This window comes from Thermobia domestica, chromosome 1 (assembly GCF_964235325.1).
Source record: "Thermobia domestica chromosome 1, izTheDome1.hap1.1, whole genome shotgun sequence".
Taxonomy (NCBI): Eukaryota; Metazoa; Arthropoda; class Insecta; order Zygentoma; family Lepismatidae; genus Thermobia; species Thermobia domestica.
In genome coordinates, this window is record NC_137454.1 from 126,108,746 (window position 1) to 126,129,078 (window position 20,333).

At 35.0% G+C, this 20,333-nt stretch overlaps 1 protein-coding gene across 1 annotated transcript in view; it reads right to left on the reverse strand.

Annotated features, from left to right (window-relative positions):
- Nucleotides 1-20,333, reverse strand: part of mspo (M-spondin) — a 488,714-nt gene that overhangs the window by 108,208 nt on the left and 360,173 nt on the right. Inside the window, exon 2 of the mRNA XM_081763166.1 lies at nucleotides 1,449-1,660. Within this exon, the coding sequence (XP_081619292.1) occupies nucleotides 1,449-1,660 (212 nt within the window). The remainder of the gene's footprint in view (nucleotides 1-1,448; nucleotides 1,661-20,333) is intronic.

The following is a 20,333-nucleotide window of genomic DNA, read 5'->3' on the forward strand; positions in this document are numbered from 1 at the left end:
AATAAATTTGGAACTAATGGTTTACTGAAATTTCACTTGAAAATTTCTTAATTCTTGAGTCAAAATTTATCACAAATTCAAAGGTAGCCCTAAATAAATCATGATGATGCCCAATATAATAATAAAAAGAAATGCACTTCTTTCTTAAAGACTTCATTAGGCCCACACTTTCCGTAGACAGGATTTCAGTAAACAAAGGTTAATCTCTTGTTCCTATTGAAGGATTTGTTGATTAGTTGGATTGGTGTTTAGTGTCCCTTTCAATACTTAGGTTATGCGACAAGTGGACTTACAGATTAACGCGGAATCCGAACTACATTAACTCCGTCTGGGAACCGAACCCGGGTCTCCCACGCCAAAAACGCGTACGCTAACCATATATAACCACGAAGGAGTTCTTTAAAGGTTTTGTCGTGCGCCATATTATCTAAGAGTGGAAATAAAGAATATTCAAAGAAAAGTTGATTGTTCAAATTTTTCAAAGTATAATTGTATATTCAACACTTACTTTCAATTTGCACTAATGTATTTTGATTTCTACAAGTTGTATGTTTTTTTCTTTTTTTTTAACTTTCTGGAAAGAAGCCAAGTTTTTGAAGTCTTGTCTAAAAAAAATTACAGGAACGAAATTATGTTCAAAGCGTGTCCCAGACCTCTTTTTGTTTGTATTTATTTTGTATGATTATTGACATTAATATTAGCATACATCTTTCCTTTAAAACGTTGTATTTACTTGAGTTACTAACGGAAATTGTTTATTCATCTAATAAAACTTAAATATAACTTTTTCGCAGGAAAATGTCTTCAAATACGGTAAATCAAATATGCATACAAACTCTTCCGTTTAAAATGATCACTTCTTTCAACATCAGAACTATTAACGTTTTCTCCTTTGACACATACACACAATATATATATATAAACGGTACATAGGTAGATATGTGCAGAAAGCTATTGAAATTCTTCTACTTTGCAGTCATGTATTTTAAAGTTGCATTAATAGCTATGCATGCATTAATAACTCTTCACTATCATGTACCGGTAGTCGTCAATATTTTATATAAAACTGTATATATCTATATAATATGTTGTTCGTAAAAGTCGCGTCTCTAACAGTACGAATTTTACCTTTTTTCCCTTTTTATTAATGTTACCTTGTATAATCTTGAATCTTAAATTGTGTTAATTATATTTTAATATAGTAACCGTGCAAATTATATGCAATATTCTTTTTTGTTCAACAAATAAATATTACTTTGTTTATTAAAGTTAATTTTCGGAGGAATAAAGTGCAGCTTACACGAAAATCGCATAGCATATGTAAGTGTGCTAAGAATCCCTGAATAGCATGAAGATCCAAGAGCATCTTTTGTAAGCACTGAAAAAGAAATTAAAAGGATTTTCCTTCCTTTTGCAAGAGAATAAATTTAATAGAGAGTAGTACTTACTCTGGAGTGATTGCCGTCGACGAAGAACTCTGCTTCGGTCCTTCCGGCGCCCTGTGTGATAGGTGGGGCGTTAAATTCGTCGTAAATCCCTCCCTCGCCCTGACTCTGTTCATCTAGCACATCCGACTTCCCCGTCTCAGCGAATATTTTCACTCCTCCGGAAGCCTTCTGGCCAAGGCGGAACAAGACAAACGATTTGTCGTGGGAGCGACCTGTAATGACACAAGAGATTTTTTCACCTTTAAAATTATATTTTAGAAGTACCAGTGTTCAATAAAATATTGCCTTAAATTTAATTGTGCATAAAATTTATGTAAAGCAAGAATTAGTTCTGAAATTATTTAGGACTTTTCAGATAATTCGTAACACTAGAGAGAGAGAAAAACTGGTTTCAAAACATTGCATTTCGAGATGTATATTACGGCTTTGGAATGACTTTAAAAACAAACAAACAATAAATTTAAAATATTTTTCTATGTACACTCATGTCTAAAATGATTGTCGCATTGTAAGAATATAATTTGATAATTATTTTGCAGGGTACTTTTAATACTGATACTATGTGTATAATCAGAAAATGTATATTTGGGGTAAATTTCATAGAAAAAGAATTATAAATACGAAAATTAGAGTGAGTAAAACAAAAATGTTAATAAATGGACAAAAAAATAAGTTTCATTTTCGTTTTATTGTTCTTATTTACTGCTCTTTTGACATGAAATTTGCCATATCCATATCTTTGCCGATTATACACATACGAACATTGTAAGAAATACCGGGCGAATTCATTATCAAACTATAGTCCTACAACATCATATTTTTAGACATGCTACAATAATTTTGGACATGAGTGTACGTGTGCCAGTGTTAATTTCAGAAGATTTCTCCCGGGGGAATATTTCAATACACTTTGAGTAAAAAAATAATACTACGAAAATACTAAGAAAATGAAAAATGAAATGAAATATTTCATTTTAATGTCCCACGATTGTGGTTTTTTACGCCAAGGAAGACGATGATTAAAGCAAGTAAATGATGATGGAATAAGACTGTGGGAGGAAACGGGAGTGCCCCGAGAAAGCCCACGGTCAAGATGTTGTTCACCACAAACTTACTTGAACAGGAATCGAACCAGCAGCCCCACGCACCAGAGATATGTGATCTACCATTGAGACACCTTGTCCTCCGAAAATACTAAGAATCTACATTGAGAATAATAGGAGATATGGCTCCGACGGGGAATTTTGTAGCTCCAGGGGGAAATTCCCTCGAATCACTAATGTATGTATGGTGTATACGATAAGGGACCCAAAGGAAACCGGATAGAATGAGCGCCTCCGTTCCTAGGAATAGTAGAGTGTTTTCCCGCTAGGTGGGTCTGCTAGAGACCTTCCCAAATCAGTTGACCAAGCGGCGTCTACATAGGAAGTTAAAATTTGATCGTATTATTGTTTTTCTCAATTGTTCTCGTTTGCCGCCGGCGAAATCGTTATGGCAGATTCAAAGGAACAAAGAGTGTGTTTGAAATTTTGCTTCCTAATTGGAAACTCGGAAACGAAATCTTATCAAATGCTTTAACAGGCTTTCAAGAAAGATACCATGAACAGCATATATATATATATATATATATATATATATATATATATATATATATATATATATATATATATATATATATATATATATATATATATTAATAGTTTCGACGCTTTAAGCGTGGTAAGATGAGTGTTGAAGATCATGCTCGTTCTGGGTGCCCTTCATCATTTCAAAACGAGGAAAACATTGAAAAAATCTACCAAAAAATTAACGAGGTTTGTCGTTTCATGATCGATGATATTTAAAAACAGACAGGAGTGAGTTGACGTTCGTGCCAGCGTGAGGTTTTGCAAATGAGACATGTTGCCGCTAAGTTTGTTTCTCACCTGCTCGCACAAGATCAAAAACATTCGTCTGAATTTGAGCAAGGACTTGTAAAATAAGATTGAAATTGATCCAAACTTTTTGATGAACGTGGTGACTGTTTACGATAATGTAGAGACTGCAAAAAGAACTTCGGAGAGAGCACTGGAAGATATAAAAATTAAAGAGTTTCCGAGGTGCTTCAAACAGTGGGAAAGAAGACTGGAGAAATGAATCGCATTTAATGGAGAGTATTTTGAAGGAGACTGAAAGAATTTTGAAAAAAAATCGATTATTTTGTTTTAGAGCAAAAGTACGGTTTCTTTTGGGTCCTTCTTTGTGTATGTATGTTGCATTCAGATATTATTTTATTCAGCGTTTAAAATATTGCAAACTTTTCAGAAAAAAAGAGAAAATCTTCAAAGTCAAATACAAGAATACTATTATTATACTTTGAAGGTATATAAAGAGACACTTCGTTTCAGAAGTAGAGCTTAAAATATTATGAAAATAGACATAAACAAAGCTATTACAGCTGTCAATATTAGGAGTATATGCGTCACTGGTAAGAGTATGTATGTCAATAATGTTGTGTTGATTTCTCCCATTTGCCATGTTTTGCTAATCTTTTCAATTTGTTTTACATAATTCGCCCTAACGCCCCACATTGAAGAGATTTTCTTATATAAAATGTAACTGTACATTGCGAATGGAGCACTGATGAAATTGAATGTATTTTCAAATGATTCATTTGCGTCGAACGTGATTGTGAGGAATGTGAACGTACCTCTAAAGGTTCACTGGTCACTGACGAGAGCAGAATTTCTGAGTCGTACTTCTTTTCTTTTTTTAATATCTTATTTTAATGCAATAGACAAGTAGGACATACAGAGATCACGCTAGAGTGGAGCATGGGGAGATTTCCTCTTTTCCCGGTGAAATCGTCTGCTCCCTAACTACACCCACAGGCATTTTCTCTTGTAATATATACAATTCAAGTAATATTAAATTATTACTATTTTTATACAAAAAATAACTGCTTTCCAAAAATGTCTCTACCTTTCCGCTTGATCCACAAGAAATTAAAGCCATCGCCACTGGGGACATGCAAGGGCGCCCATGTTGTGTTCTCCAAGGAGGGGGGCAAGTATAAGCGACGTTTCAAAAATAGTTTCAAATTTTGCTGTAACTAATTTAAAAATTCTATTGGAATTTCCATATTCTGAAGTACAATTTCCTCTAGGGGGACAAGCGCCCCATCTTTCCCCTTGATGGGCCCCTTGGGGATATGTTATTGAAAACCAAATAATAATAATAATAATAATAATAATAATAATAATAATAATAATAATAATAATAATAATAATAATAATAATAATAATAATCAATTAACACATATTTTGCAATAGCTAGTACTAGTAAACCCTTGCCACATTGCCAATACCTCTTACTTCAAGATTTTTTTTTTAACGAATTACAAATAGTATTTAGGGACAGTGATTGTAATGCAATTAACGTTGCTTTCTTCCACCTCCACGATATAGAATTACAAACGAAGAAGAACTTTGTAATCTCGATCTTGATCCAGTACTAGCCTAGATATTTCGATAGTAGATGAAATTCCTAATGTAGACAAGGGAGCATTATGTTCTAAGGATACAAAGGGTTGCCCAGAACGGAAAAGGGTTGAAAAGAAGAAACATGAATCACTCCCAAACTGCAAGTAAATAGATTGTGGTTTGCTGATGATGGTGGTTTGGAGATGACAACACACAAAGGAAGCTAAAGAGAGTTTTGAAAATATGGAAACAACCTTCTTTCACTATACAAAGTATTTTGCTTGATAATATCCTACGAAATGATTGTACAAAGTGCCAAACGAAACATATTTACGGTTGACGGAAGACCTTTCGTGAATTTAATGTTTCCCTCGAGCTTAGAAACCATTTCCGCCTTTTCGGGATACGATACATTGAAACAAGAGCATCACTGTTGGTGTTGCTGCTTGAAGACCTTCAGGCAGGAGAGCACCAAGGGAAGGGGGGTCTACTGGGTCCAGATACTCCCCCAAAGCTTCCTAACACAACACACATTTGTACACTATCTCAACAAAACTATACTTGTTTAACAGGAAAATGATTGATGTAGCATGAAAATTTTATCTTAGACTTCAACTTACTCTTTTTCTTATGAAAACAATCCATCATTTTCTTCTGAAAATATAGGTGGAAGTATTTTTCAATTACTTATCGTCTTTTCGGGCGCAGAATAATACCCGTTTAATACTACATAGATGTAGTGGCTTGTAGTATTTGCCTCCCTCCACCAAAGCTTGGACCTATCATAACAAAAATTTCTTGGTGCGTGCCTACCTTCAGGCGAACTGTGTGTCTCACTGCATGACATTCGACAATACTTTTTATTTAAAAAAATACTAGACAAGGAATAAGGAAAATGGTAAAAGTTCAAGTCTCGGCTTCTTTCTTAATATTCGACAGAGAAACTTTATCAGATGTGTTTTTCATCATGATGAATAGACGTCATCATTCGTCAAAGCGATTTATTCACGGCAAGCAGATTTGCTTTGATTTAAGAGCTGGGGCACTTTTGCAGTTCATCAGGCATTGTTACAACTTCAGACAAAATACAAGTGAAAAGTGTTTGGGAATGTGGAAAATGTGAAGTGTACATTTGCTGGAAAGTTATTTTTTTGTCAATTTCCACACAAAGTAAATGTACTCATTCCTGTCCAGTGCACTTTAGAAGGTTATCTCAAGAACGGTGAGAGATATAATCCTAAATAAATGTATACGTTCAAGATACAGTATTTTAAATGTGCACAGAAAGTTCTGTTTAAAAATCTCAAGAACTTTGTTTTTAGGTGTTAACGAGTTAGTAACATTAGAATATACTGTATAATTTACTGTACATAAAAGAATTATAGATGTCAGTACAGTACTCAAAGAAATCAGCAAATATTGTTTCAATTTTTCGAATTTACACAACAAATAACACTTGGTCTTTTTCTCTCAAAAGCATCGGTTGTTTACGTTTCTTGGTCCTTTTTCGTTATTTGGAAGAAAGTAATTTTAGAATTTACTACACTGTATCCTTTCTCAATATAAGTTTTAACTTAAATATTTACATAATGTATTTGCGAATGTTTGCTGTTTAGACTTGGAACTAAAGTATGGGTTTCATAATTCGTCATATTTGGCAACTGCGATTTACTTGTGCATGAATCAAAGATGAGTGTTGAGAGAATAAAAGTAATGTAAACGGTATTCCAAATTCATTGTTCAATCAATGAACATTCTGTTCATGACCTCTCTCAATTTGTATTACAAAATTAATAGTACACATATGGATGCATTACAAAATCTATACACAAAAACCGCCGACGAAGAAGATAAATATTAACATAATTATAGAAGTTGATACTGTGAACGATCTACTGTAATATTAGAATAAGAAGGGAAAAATGTTTCAAGAAGAGACTATCGTCCCAATGGGAAATTATAAAATTGATGTACTGTTTCCTTTCTAATAATGAACTAACCACATTAACTTGTAACTAACTAGCATATATTCTCTTCCACAGAATACGCGGAGAGGACTGAAAACATTGATTATATGAAATGAAATGAAATATAGAAATAAAAGCGATCCTGACTGTTAAATTTTAGTTTAAAAAGGAAATAATTGTATGCAATGATGATTAGTTAAAAATAATAAAGAACATTTAACATTAACATCTTAAAATAAGTAGACCCCTAGTGGAGTGTTCACTGCTGGAACACCGCAACTCCTAATATTTTACCCTCTTTTTCTCTGCGTCTGTCCGTCAAGGAAACTAATTGATGGGTCACCAATTTTAACCAAGGTGTAAATGATCAGAAGTTAAGAATGGAAAATGAAATATTTAAGTTTTACGTCCCACGGTTATGCTGGTTAGGCTAAAGGAGACGGTGATGATGAGTAATGAATGAAATGGTGGAATGAAGAAAGTGGGAGGAAACGGGAGAACCCCGAGGAAACCCACGCACACGGTGCTTGTCCACCACAAAGTTCACTTGGCGGGGGCTGGGATCGAACCCGGGACCCCAAGCACCAGAGGTAAACGCTCTAGCACTGAGCCACATGGGCCCCAAGTTAAGAATGGAGTTCGTGGATGAAGATGGCCCATCCACCGGAAGTGGCAGCATTTCCTGTTTCAACGTCGATCACCAGAGATCAAAAACACTAGTAGAAAGTGAAAAGCGGTTTCTCTTAATTAATTAAGCGTCTCAAGAATATATTTCATCTCTATCCCTTACTCCCAATTAACACTGGAAGTGATAGAAATTCACTACAGCTTCCGGTTTCAATATTGATCTATATAAGAGAACAAAAATGATAAGAGATTGCGAGAATCGTTTTCGTTTTAAATGAATTCAGCGTCCCAGAAATAGATTCTGACATCATCCACTTTCGGTTTTAACGTTGATCGCTATAGAGTAGCGAGAAGCGGTTTTCTACAATTAAGTGCCCAAGGAATATATTAATCTCCACTGTAATCAATATAAAAACGGAAATGGTAGAAATCTATATCACTTCCGGTTTCAATTTTGAGAAAATATTACCGCATACAAGTCACCCCATGTGACACTGGTACTTACAGTACAGTAATATGTAAATGGAAAATACTCTTTATTACCCACTATAGAAGGAACGAATTAAATTGAGTAAAATTGTGAGATTTCTGCTTAACATACATTTATCTTTGTATTAATAACTTGAAACGGAGCAGTTATATACAGGTTGAGTGAAAAATAACTAGGTATTACAAAAATGTTATAAATTATGTAATATTGAATATCGTTTATTAGAAGAAGCATGTGCATATCCTTCGTTAGTTAACATTTTTTTAAATAAATTTTTAAATCAGAACATAGGCACATGTGTTGTTAATCAGCTTGCTCAAATGGCCAGAGATACAATTGATATGTTTCTGGAGAAAGTCAACTAGAATGTTGGTAACAACCTCTTGAATCCATGCCTTCAATTCCTCCACTGTATGAGGTTCGGCGACTTCTACACATCCAAGATTGTAGGAAAAAATCATACGAAATCATATGATCATACGAAAAACAAATCATATCTCTACCGGTTTGAATAGTGGTTTAAAGACGGCGATGGAATATATTCTTGGGAGGATGAATTGATTGTCTCTAAGAATATAGTTGTAAGAATAGGTTATCATTTCTCTTTTAATCCTCTATTCAAATTGTAAGTGACAGAAATTAACCACTTCCAGTTTTAACATTGATCGCAATAGAACAAAAGCTGTAATAAAAACCAAGGAAAGGTCTACTGTATTTATTAAATTAAGCATTCCAAGAATATATTACATCTCCACTGTAATCTTTTTATTAAAACAAGGAATGGCAGAAACAACCCATTTCCGGTTTTGATATTGATCGCCATAGAATAAAAACCATAACAGCTAGCAAGAAACGGTTTTCTGTAATCAATTAGGCGTTCCAAGAACATATACCGTCTCTACTCTAATATCTCTACTCAAACTGAAGTGGTAGAAATCTGTCACTTCCGGTTGATCACAATAGAGTGAAAACGGTAATGGATAGAAAGATGTTTCCTGCATACGATTAAACGTCCCATAAATAGATTTCATTTCCATCCTTATATCTCTGCAAAAACCGGAAGTGGTAGAAATCCACTACGACTTCTGGTTTCAACGCAGAAATAATAAATCTGTTTGTTCACGTTGATGCTTACAGAGTAAGAAACGTACTAGGTAGCTAGAAGCAATTGTCCGCAATCGATTAAGTGTCCCAACATTATACTCATCTCCACTCTAATCTCTAATCTCCACGAGTTACATTATACACTAATAAAACCAGAAAACACTAATGAGCGAAGAGTCAATTTATTTACCCCATAAACATAATGTAAGATTGTTCCCTATTATTATGCTATACGAGTAGTCCAGTGGTTCTCAACAGGTATGTCGCGACACATTGGTGTGTCACGCGGTCCCATAAGGTGTGTCGCAAGATTTTAAAATTCAAAAATCTGTACACATTAATCAATTAGTTAAAAATCAATTTTGAGATAGACTATGTACCAGTCAGCGCCAACAATTCTTAGTAATAGAGTCACTACTTCATAGAAATTTATAGTCTTATATTACTACAGTTGATGTTATTATTAATAAGAAATCAAGTAAGTGTGTCGCAGTCACATGGGTGTTCAGTAAAGTGTGTCGCAGTCACATGGGTATTCAGTTGAAAAAGGTTGAGAACCACTAGAGTAATCAACTCTTTTGCTATAATATTAATACTGCTTCAGCCAAACTGTTCTATTAAATTATTCTTTATAATCTCAAGTGTTTAAGATACACAGTACATTTAAGGGTTAAAAAATAATATAAAGATTTTCTCGAAAAGAAATATATGAAATTTTGAATTAAGAGTCACACAGTTACGGCTTTTAGGCTTAAGGAGATCGATGCTTTCAACACCAATGCTTTCCAATCTTGTAAGGCTCTCCTAACGGGAATCGAACCCGGCATCCCGTCCACAGAAATAGGGGGGACATGGAAGGAGACGAGAGAACCTCGAGGACAGTTATTCAAATATATAACGCGTGTATGTGTTTGTATGTGTCTTTTTAGCATATCATCAACGAACTTCAAGTGTATTTAGGATTCTTTTAGAGTTTGAAAATTCTTTCGATTCAGTTTGATTGATAGTGGTATTTAGATCAATTGAACGTAAAATTTTTGAAGATGCATCTGTTGAACATTCTCGAATGTTACACACATTATTAGACTGCACCAAGAAAGTTAAAAGTTCAATATTGGAAAAGGAGCAGGAGCAGGCCCGTAGCCAGCCCAAAAATGTAGGAGGGTCCCGGCTAAAGTTAGGGTGGGCCCGATCCATCCATATGATAGTTCATCACCATATTATAGTTCATTTGCAAGCCTAATGTGAAAACTTTAGGGGAGGCAGCAAAAATTTAGGGGGAACTAGCCTCCTAGACTCCCCTAGATACGGGCCTGAGCAGGAGTGCACCCACGAGCGGGGCCCACCTGGTCCGGACCACCCTAAACTTCATAATTCGATATATATTTGTACATTTTCTTAATAAAACTGTACTTGTTTAGCATAGAAATGATTGATGTAGCCTTAAGATTTGATCTTACAATTCATTAGTACTCGTTCTTTTCTTATAAAACCAATCTAGTTCTATCATTATTTCAGAGAATAGAGGTGATAGTACTTAATGATTTATTGTCTTTTTTGGTATGGAATAACAGCGGTTCAATATTGCGTAGACGTGGCGCTTTATAGTATTACCCCTACCTCAAACTTTGGACCCTCCCAACAAAATTTCTGAGTGCTTGCCTGAAAAGGAGAAAAGAAAGGAAATATCAACTTCCGTACAAATTATTCCCTAGAGCAGCGTTTCCCAACCTTTTTTAACTTGCGGTACACTACGGGTGTAGCTTGAATTTTCGCGGCACACCCATAAATATCATTATTATTATTTCTAATGTACAATACTGTGATATTTTTTTTTCTGTGATTACTGATCTTCTCACAGAGAAGAAAGCTCGATCAGTGCTTTTCCCCCGTGGTATATCATTATGCTTATTTTTCGTTCTAATTTAAAAACAGAAAACAATTGCAATGAATTATAGGACTCAGGTTTTAAAAATACATTTTCTTTTTCGAAAACTGTATCCAACCTTTCACTAAGAAGGAAGACCATTAAATAACGAACAAAGAAACAAATCTCTTGTACTTTTAAAACACAAATGTAGGTAATAAGCTTCGTCGAAAGGGTTGAATGATAATTTAAAATTTCAAGTTACCATATAGTCTGCAACAATAAAGAAGCAATAATGGTCATAATGATAACAAATACTTTTTTCAAAATTAAAAGTGTACAGAAAAGTAACACAGTAGGAAACATATAAATTATTAACATAGTAATTATACGTTACATTTTTTAAATATTATAAAAGGTTAGAATTCTTCAATAATATTAGTAATGTTACAATTTTTCAATAATATCTATTGAAGGCTACAATTGTTTTTGTGAAGGTTACAATTTTTCAAAAAATAAGTAAAACAATTTGGTGTACGAAGCAAAATTAATGTGTAACTTGAGCTTGATATTCTTTCATAATCTTCTTGAATGTTGCACGGATAGTTGATAAATACACCCTTACATCGTGTTTTGAAAACAGTTGTGATCTGTTCTTACACTTAATTGTATTCATTGCAGAAAATCCTGCTTTACTTAAGTAGGATGTAGAAAAGGGAATGAGAACTTTCATAGTCTTTGTATAAATAGCTGGATATTCTCTCCGGAGAAAAATCCAGAAATCCAGAATGATGCCATATCTTGCTATGAGTACTTGAGCTTCAAACTTCGGTCATTCCTCACATCGACCAATTCACTTTATTCCTGGACATTTAATTCTGCTGACTGTAGGACAGAAGGAGCAAAGGGGTCACTCACCCAGTCAAATGAAGTCAACTGAAGCATAGGAAAAAATACTTCTCAACATTGATGTGCATGAGGCTCCGAAAAATAAAATTCTGTTTATGAAATACTATTTGCTAAACAATAATGTATGTAGGCTACAATAACATATTACAATTACAGTATTTTTCCGCCTTGTAGAAGTTCATAGCAATGCGAAATACAAATATATTTTTCTTTTCCTATGTCTTGTAATTTGGTTGCTATAGAATTAATAATTCTGTTTCGATTTCCTTACGGCACACCAGCGGCTCATTCGCGGCACACCGGTTAGGAAACGCTGCCCTAGAGTGTTCGAAAAGAAAAGTGTTCAGGAAGAGAAAAATCTGTAATAAAGAAAGATTAATTGTAAATACTTTAAGCACTAATCACGTTAGATATTCCTCTTTGTTTGTAGTGCAGAAGAGCTACAAGTCCGAATAGTTGAATTCAAGAATGAAAGAAGAAAAATTGGAGTAAATATTAATGTAAATAAAACAACGATAAATATACACCCAACATTCGGTGAAGAAAAAGTTCAAGATACACGAAGAGAAGACTGAACGATGGACAAGTCTGAACATGGGCAGCTGAAAATATCGAGTAGCAAGATGAATGAAGAGATATCTATAAGATATGAAATGGGATGCAGTTTCTTTCGAATATATACATAAGCTATACAATATGGAGAACGATATTCTTTTATTTTTCCCCAAATTGCATTGGTGGGGACATAAATCAATACATCCTACAGCTATACGGTTCGTGTATAACCACAATGATAAAAAATTCATTGACAATATTATCATCGGTACGACATTAACGAGGAGTCTCCTAATTGGGATTCGTTAGATACCCGGAATATTATTAACAACTAACTCCGCGTTTCACTACGGTGATAAGCTATTGTGCGTGCAGTTGAACCTCAAAACTTTTTGGAACAGAATGGAGAAACTTTTAATTAGTTTTCTGCTGTTTATCTACATATATACACAAAACATAGTACAAGAGATATATAAATTTGTGGTAAATCTGCCCTGAAAATATACTCTTCCTTTCGTTAAATTAAAAAAAATCTCATTCTCTCTGCTTCCTTTTTTTTCTGTACTAAATTCCGTTATATTTTCGTGGCTTTCGTTATGCAAAAGATTACGATCCGCAATTTTGTAGTATTATATAGGAAAGGGTCATTCTGTAGTCTGTGCTCTATTGTTACCAGTCCCCCCCCTCCCTAGCACATATTTTCTCCCTTTTTCCCTCACTTGAGCACATATGAAAGTCTGGCATTCCACTAAAACTTCGAGTCTCATTATACATTCCGTACCAGAAGATCCGCAAAATATTAACGTGGCGACTGGATCGTGCCAGGCGGAAGCCACGGCATGCATTCAATGTCCCCCGTTGCATATTTGCCTGTATAAACCAGTAAATAGAAAGCTATTTTCCATATGAGGACATCCTCTTCCACTTTAGTTATTTATTTATTTTTATTGTAAACATTCCATGAGGCAGTAAGTAGAAATAAGTATGTATAACAAGGACTTTCATAGAAGCAAACAATATTGCTTATATTTGAGATAGATGCATATAATTCTCTATGTTGGCCAGTGCCGTGGTATAATTGGAAAATTACTTCAACTAACACGTAAGAAGAAAAAACTCCATTCTAGAAATCAAAAATAACGATAACGGAATTTGGTGTTCTGACCATACATCCACCCCAAGGAAAACAAACTGTTCCGTAGTCCCTTTGTATCGATACAGAATTTTTTGTTAATTTATAAAGTACCAGCAACGCTTTAGCCAATCTGGTCTATCAGTTACTGTAAGTTAACGAAAGTCAAACCATGTCGGTTTTGGCCAACACTTGGAATTCTTGACTAACACTAGGGAAAACCAGATGGTATTCACTCAATGTCACGAGGACATACGTACAATTATCTCAAAAAAAGTAACGAATACTGACAGGAAAAAAGTACGTTTTGTTTCACACTGTGAAACCACGATAGATCTTCAAACTATGCAAACTTAATATTGAAACCGGTCGTAATATGCAAACTTAATATTGAAACCGGTCGTAATACAGTGTGACCGTGAAGTCCCTTCACACCCGAACTAAAGGCATGTAAAGATACACTTTTTCCCTGGCTGGTGGATAGGACGTTGGTTCCCAAATTCACCAGTCCCTTATTCTTGGTGGCTTCGAAGTCCGAACCATACGACAACAGACAATGCCTTGTAGGATATTATCAAATCAAACGTCAGAAAGAAATAGTATATGTACAGTGATGCTTTGGGGACAAGTATGCTTGTGGCACCGCAGATGCTAAAGCGGATGAGTAGGAGGACATACAGGCGAAGGGATAACGGAAATGCAGAGATGGATGTTTTGGACAAATAACTGGAAGTATTATTAATGTAGGGATGAAGTAATTGCAAGTGTAAAGGGACTTTCTGGCCATCCTGTATAGTAGATCTATTACTTCCAGCTGTAATACAGGAATAGGTTAAGAGATGGAACTTATTCCTGGGACGCTGAAGCTATATCCTGCTATCTCTTAAAGTTGTTGATGTATTAAGATTAATATTGAAACCGGAAGTGGTACTAGATTTCTACAACTTCCGGTTCCACTAGAGGAATAAAGTCACATATTTGAAACATATCCTTAAAACACTTAATCGATTACAGAAAACTGCATCTCGCTATCTCGTACGGTTTTTGTTCTTTGGAAACCCATAGTGAAACCAGAACTAGTAGTAAATTTCTTCCACTTCTGGTTTTGTAGAGAGATGACGGGGAATATGGTATGTTTTTTGTTCCATGGTGATCAGTGTTGAAACTGGAAATGGTCATTTCTACCGCTTCCGGTTTGAATAGAGAGTTATGGATGAAATGAAACCTATTCTTGAAATGTTTAATCAACTTCAAGAAATCACATTTTTCGTTATCTTTTTACCGTTTTTTTTCTGTATAGAGATCAATATTGAAACCGGAAATAGTAGCAATTTTCTACTATTTCCGGTTTAAGTAGAGAGAGCTGTGGGTGAAATTATGTTTTTTTTATATATATTGAATTGTATTCAAAAAATATTCTTGTCGCTATGTATTACCGTGTTACGCGACGACCAATGTTGAAACCGGAAGTGGTTATTTTCTAACACTCCTGGTATGACTATATAACTCCTGGTATGGTTAACAAAGTATATAAAATCTATTGCTAGGGGATGAAGGGGTCCTCTTCTGCGGCTCTTCGTGTTCTTCTCGTATTTTTTCGTCTCCTTCTCGTATTTTATCGGAGACAGCATTAGTGGGCTGCTTGGTGGTGCTTGTGCTGAAGTACATGGTGTTGTTTGTTAATATGAGAGGATATTGCAAATGCAATGCAAGAAGGAGAAAATTACATCAAGTTATTTTTATGTTTATTCCTAGTGACCACACTGTACAGATGATCGCAGGTTTGATTCCAGACTGTGAACAAGCACCTTATACATAGATTTACTCGCATTTCCATATACTTAGTCGTTATTATAGAATGTTTAAGCTAGAAGTAATAACGACAGCAAATAAAAAAGAATGAAGAATTAACGGAAGAATGAATTTAAAAAGAAGAGAATACAATAATAATATACCAAGCAAAATTAATATAATTAGTTTGCAACACAATAGAAGACCGGTATAACGCGATTCGGTATACCGTGGAGGAAAGTATTTTCCCCAATAAGTTTTTAATTAGAAAAAAACTACTTTTGAAAGTTAAGTTGAAACAATAAAAAATCATGCAAAACGCTGTTTTGAAGCACAATTTTGCCCTTAATCTTTACACTTGTATTTCCGCACCTCCTAGTAGATTTCGCAGAAGAAACGGGACAAATTAATTTTTGTCACTTCTACGGGCACAAAGTATGTTTCCAGCAATAATATTATATCGGACTTGTACTGTAGTCGTTATTGTAACGAATTTATTTTAAGTTTATAAATATGCAGAAAGTTGGACATTTCAACTTCGTAACAGATGTAAGCGTAGATTAAAATAAACGTTATTCCAAAGCCGAATAGTGTCTACTATTAATTGAGTGTGTGACCACTCTTGCGAGTGGCCTATTTTCAGCTTACATGGATTAGGATATGGGGAAACATAGCTCGTAATCTCTTGCCCGTAGCATCAAGAGTAAACGTGTTTAAAAGGTACACACATGCCATCCCTGTAATATTACTCTGGAGTTAGTTTAGCTGAACGAAGGTGAAACAAATTGAGGCTGAAGATTACATACGTAGCCCGTTAAGTGATGCTGGTAGAGAGGGATATGGGAGAAGGGAAGGGGTTATCATCATATCCATTGCATTTTATCTTCCTGCAACACCCCCCACCTTCTCCCTTACAACAGGCAGCTTTAGCGTCCTCTTTAATGGAATAACTTCACGGTAAAACAGCTTCTCAGCCCATATCACGCTAGCTTGGCATTTCCTCTACTAACGATGTCTCACGGGTGGATTGCCAAATTCGCCTGAGAAAACGACTCGTATCGTCAGAATCCAGCTCCCATCAGCCACCTTCGTAAACTCCTTTTTACCAAACTTCCCAATTTTAATATCCTGTCAAAAAATAAAAGTAGAACCGAGGCGATAGAAAGTCATCTGTTGGCCTCGGAGAGCTATACTGTATCAGTAATCGAAAATTTATATAATTATCATTAAATGAAATGAAATCTTTCAGTTTAACGCTTCACGTTTACTTCCTTTAGGCTAAGGGAAACGATGATTAAAGGAAGAGAATGATGGTGAAAGAATTGGTGGAATGAAAAAGTGGAAGAAAATTAATGCATCCGATTATGTCCAGCACAAACTTATTTGAACGGGGATCGAACAAGAGACCCCACACATCATACTCTAAGGTAGAACGAGTCGAACCTGAATAATATATTTTCCAACCAGAATTGAACCCAGCAACAAATAAAGCTTACCAACAGTATGTTCCTCTTAATATGGAGTAATATATTCTATGTTAAGAGGAAGGTGTAAAACAATCCACAGTATTTTTTTTAATTGAATAAAGGGAAAAATATAGCAAAGTGGAATATTTATTAATAAATAATACTATTTTATAATTTTATCTTATGTTGATGACAATATTAAAATATTTAGTGTGTAAATCTTACAAAAAATATTAAAATTCTGTTAGATTGATTAAAAAGGAGGGTGAAGACAGAAATAAAGAATATATTATTTCCACTGAAGCTGGTAGGCAACCCTGAAAATGAACGGTGAAAATTTTAGCCAGATTTAGAACTCAGAGCCTTTGCTCCTGGCTAGAATTATTGTTCCCCAGAGGACAACGGAAGCCCAAACTCCGTATAGGGACAGAGGGGAGAGAGAGAGAGAAAGAAAGAAAGAAAGGAAAGAAAAAAGAGAGGAAAGAATCACCGGAAGGGAGCCTAAAGTGTATGTTTTGTCTGCACGTGCATTTACTGCTAGTACTCTGTTCGCGGGAGGGCGGACGAAGCAGTATGTATGTACGTTTTTTCTATTATTGTTATTATTATTATTGTGAAAAGTTTCTTCTTCCTTTTTTCTGGCGCAAATGAATATCAGCTGCTAACGAGGAGAGGAGTCTGCAGTCTCGTGAATCACAAAAACAAAAGAATATTCATGGCGCAAATGACGTCATAGGCACCAGTGGTGCTAAGGCGATGTCCATTGTTTCTAAGCCGAAAAGTATACATTATACATTTTCCGCCTTAGAAATTGGTTTAACTACGGTGGGTTCACAGGAAACACGCAAGAAGAAGCAGCAAAGAGAGAGAGAATTCCTCCTTCATAAATTCAGTTATTCTGTTATTTGAGAAAAAAGAAACAGCAATAATAAATCAAAATTAATTGCTTAAGTCTATAAGAAGATTCACGAAAAAATTTATGTTGAAATTTTTTTCTAATATTAACTTTGTGCAGGGTAATTAGGCTTATATGCTGCCTTTACTTGATTTATACGAGAAAAAAAATTTTCCGTTATGTAAGGCAATGTAGTATGCCTAGATTTTGTAAAAATGGCGTTCCACATTGATAGCATTTTCTATCACTTATGCTCTGCCAATAGTTTGAAAGGCACCTTCAATTTTCAGTTCCTTGCTGTTTCAGGTGTGGGTTGTTGATGCAACGACAGCAAGAAAGCAAAAGTAAGTCAGGGTTATTTCCCGAAGAAGAACTATTTCTACAAGAAAACACAAATATATACAGATCACTATCAAAATAACGAAAAATAACTGCAATTTCAGATTAAGTTAGATTAAATTACAGTTTAACATATTTTTCAGCAGCAAAGCTATATGAGAGCTTAATGTGGGGTCCGAACCATACGAACTCTCACAGAAGATTGAACCTGGGTCTTCTGCGTCAAAACCATACACTAAATACAAAACCACGAGGGAGTTTGCGAAACGAAGATGTGTGACGTAATATCAAGGAGAATGCGTGTTCACTCCTGTCCGTTTTTAGTGGTATGTTATGTTGTGTGATTGTAATGCAAAATGGGAAACATTTATGACTTTCAAAGAAGTCAATTGTGGATGTACAGTTAGTTGGGACAAGTGTATCTATGGTGGTCATGTGATACGTGCATCACGAAAACTAGTGACCAAGATGACGTGATGTACAGAACTCTGGAACAAAACAACTGAAAGAAAAGAGTAATGTAATTGGTAAAAAACTGCAAACTGAAATACAACACAAGATACAAGATTTCGTCGACAGTTAGAAAAGGATTGATTTACTTTGAGACAATATGTCATTCTTTGCAGAGTAATACGCTTACACATATATGAAATTGTCAAAAATCTTATTATAAATCGCAAATTACTTATGAAAATCGATAGATAGAGAATGGCATAAAAGGAGGCCAATATATGAAATAAGTTGAGAAAGTATGCTATACGAGTAATTACGGAACATCCTTGCTTGATGGCAACCCGCAGTGTTGTTGAAATTAGCGGGTTAGTATAATGCTCAGGATTTAAAATATTAATTTGTCCGTCAATACAACGCTAAAATGAAAATAAATAATTTTCTACTCGACAAATTTAAAAACTTAAATATTTTCTATTTTCAAATATTCATTCATCTTAAAATAGAATTCATTCAATATTAGATAAAAATGCTATATTTAAGCTTAAACTTGTTAAAATTTAGTTTATTAATAAGTTTGGTTTATCAAAAAAACAAACCAAACTCCATCACTTGGAGCACAGCATGTTACTGCTACTCCTTCCTAAAACTGTCTAGTTTCTGAAACAGGACTGAAACTGTTTTGATTGCACAAACAGTATCTCAAAACTGTGGCGTATTATTCTCCCGTTACGTCAAAAAAAAAAAAAAAAATCTTTAATTGAACGTCGTTGAAGGATGCAATAATAACTATGCGATATTAGCTGTGTGAGGGCAAGGAAGTGGAGTACTAGAAAATAAAATTGTTCTATGATAGTGCCATCATAAAAAATGTTTTATGCCATCATATAATGATAGGAAAAAATCTGGCCACTCTAGCTTTGAAATACGCCTTACTTTGGCGAAACCACATTTCACAACTTATGTATATGCACAAACTGCGAAAAGTGATTCGTGACATCAAAACTAGTTAAAAATGGCTATGAACATCAGCAAAATGGTACACTAGACGGTTGCGCAGACAGAGATAGTTTGTGAATATCTTTCTGTTCCGTTCCAATTGTGAGGATTTGATTGTCGATTCCGAGTTGGCACCCCTGTCACTCGTCGTACGCAACGCGGAATTCGACAACATGCAAGAGGACATTTTGTCTTCTTTTGATGTCACGAATCACCTCCCGGAGTGTGTGCATATCTTTCAGGTTCACCCTGTAACGGACCAAATTTTGGCCTTGTTCCATTACAGACGTTTTTATCACTTTAATACGAGTAAATAATGTCCTTTCATCTCACATAATAGTTATTTAGATAAGAAGAAAAATTTAATTTTAGACATTGTTAGTCCATCTTTCCTAGCTTTAGTCTATGGGTCTCGACAATTAATAGGATCTCTGCTCCAGCGAGAAGTCGATATAAATACGGATCAAGATATGCAGGACTGCATGGCCAAATGGACTGATTTAGTAGGATTAGATCCCCCAGCACTCGAAAGAAGAAATATCCAATCAACCTGGGATGAACCTATAATTAAGCATCATATAACTTCACTATTAACATCAACTGACAACCTCGAAGATAAAGCCAGGCTTCTTGCTGTCATATCCCCTGAAAATGGAGCATGGTTTCAAGCCTTACTTCAACTTCTTTGGGCTTACGTCTATCTAACGAAAGTTTTCGAATAGCAACTGCTCTACGCTTAGGAGTAGATATCTGCGAGCCACACCGTTGCTCCACATGTAATGCCCCATGTAGATAGTAGAGGATTGCATGGCTTATCATGTAAAAACAATGCC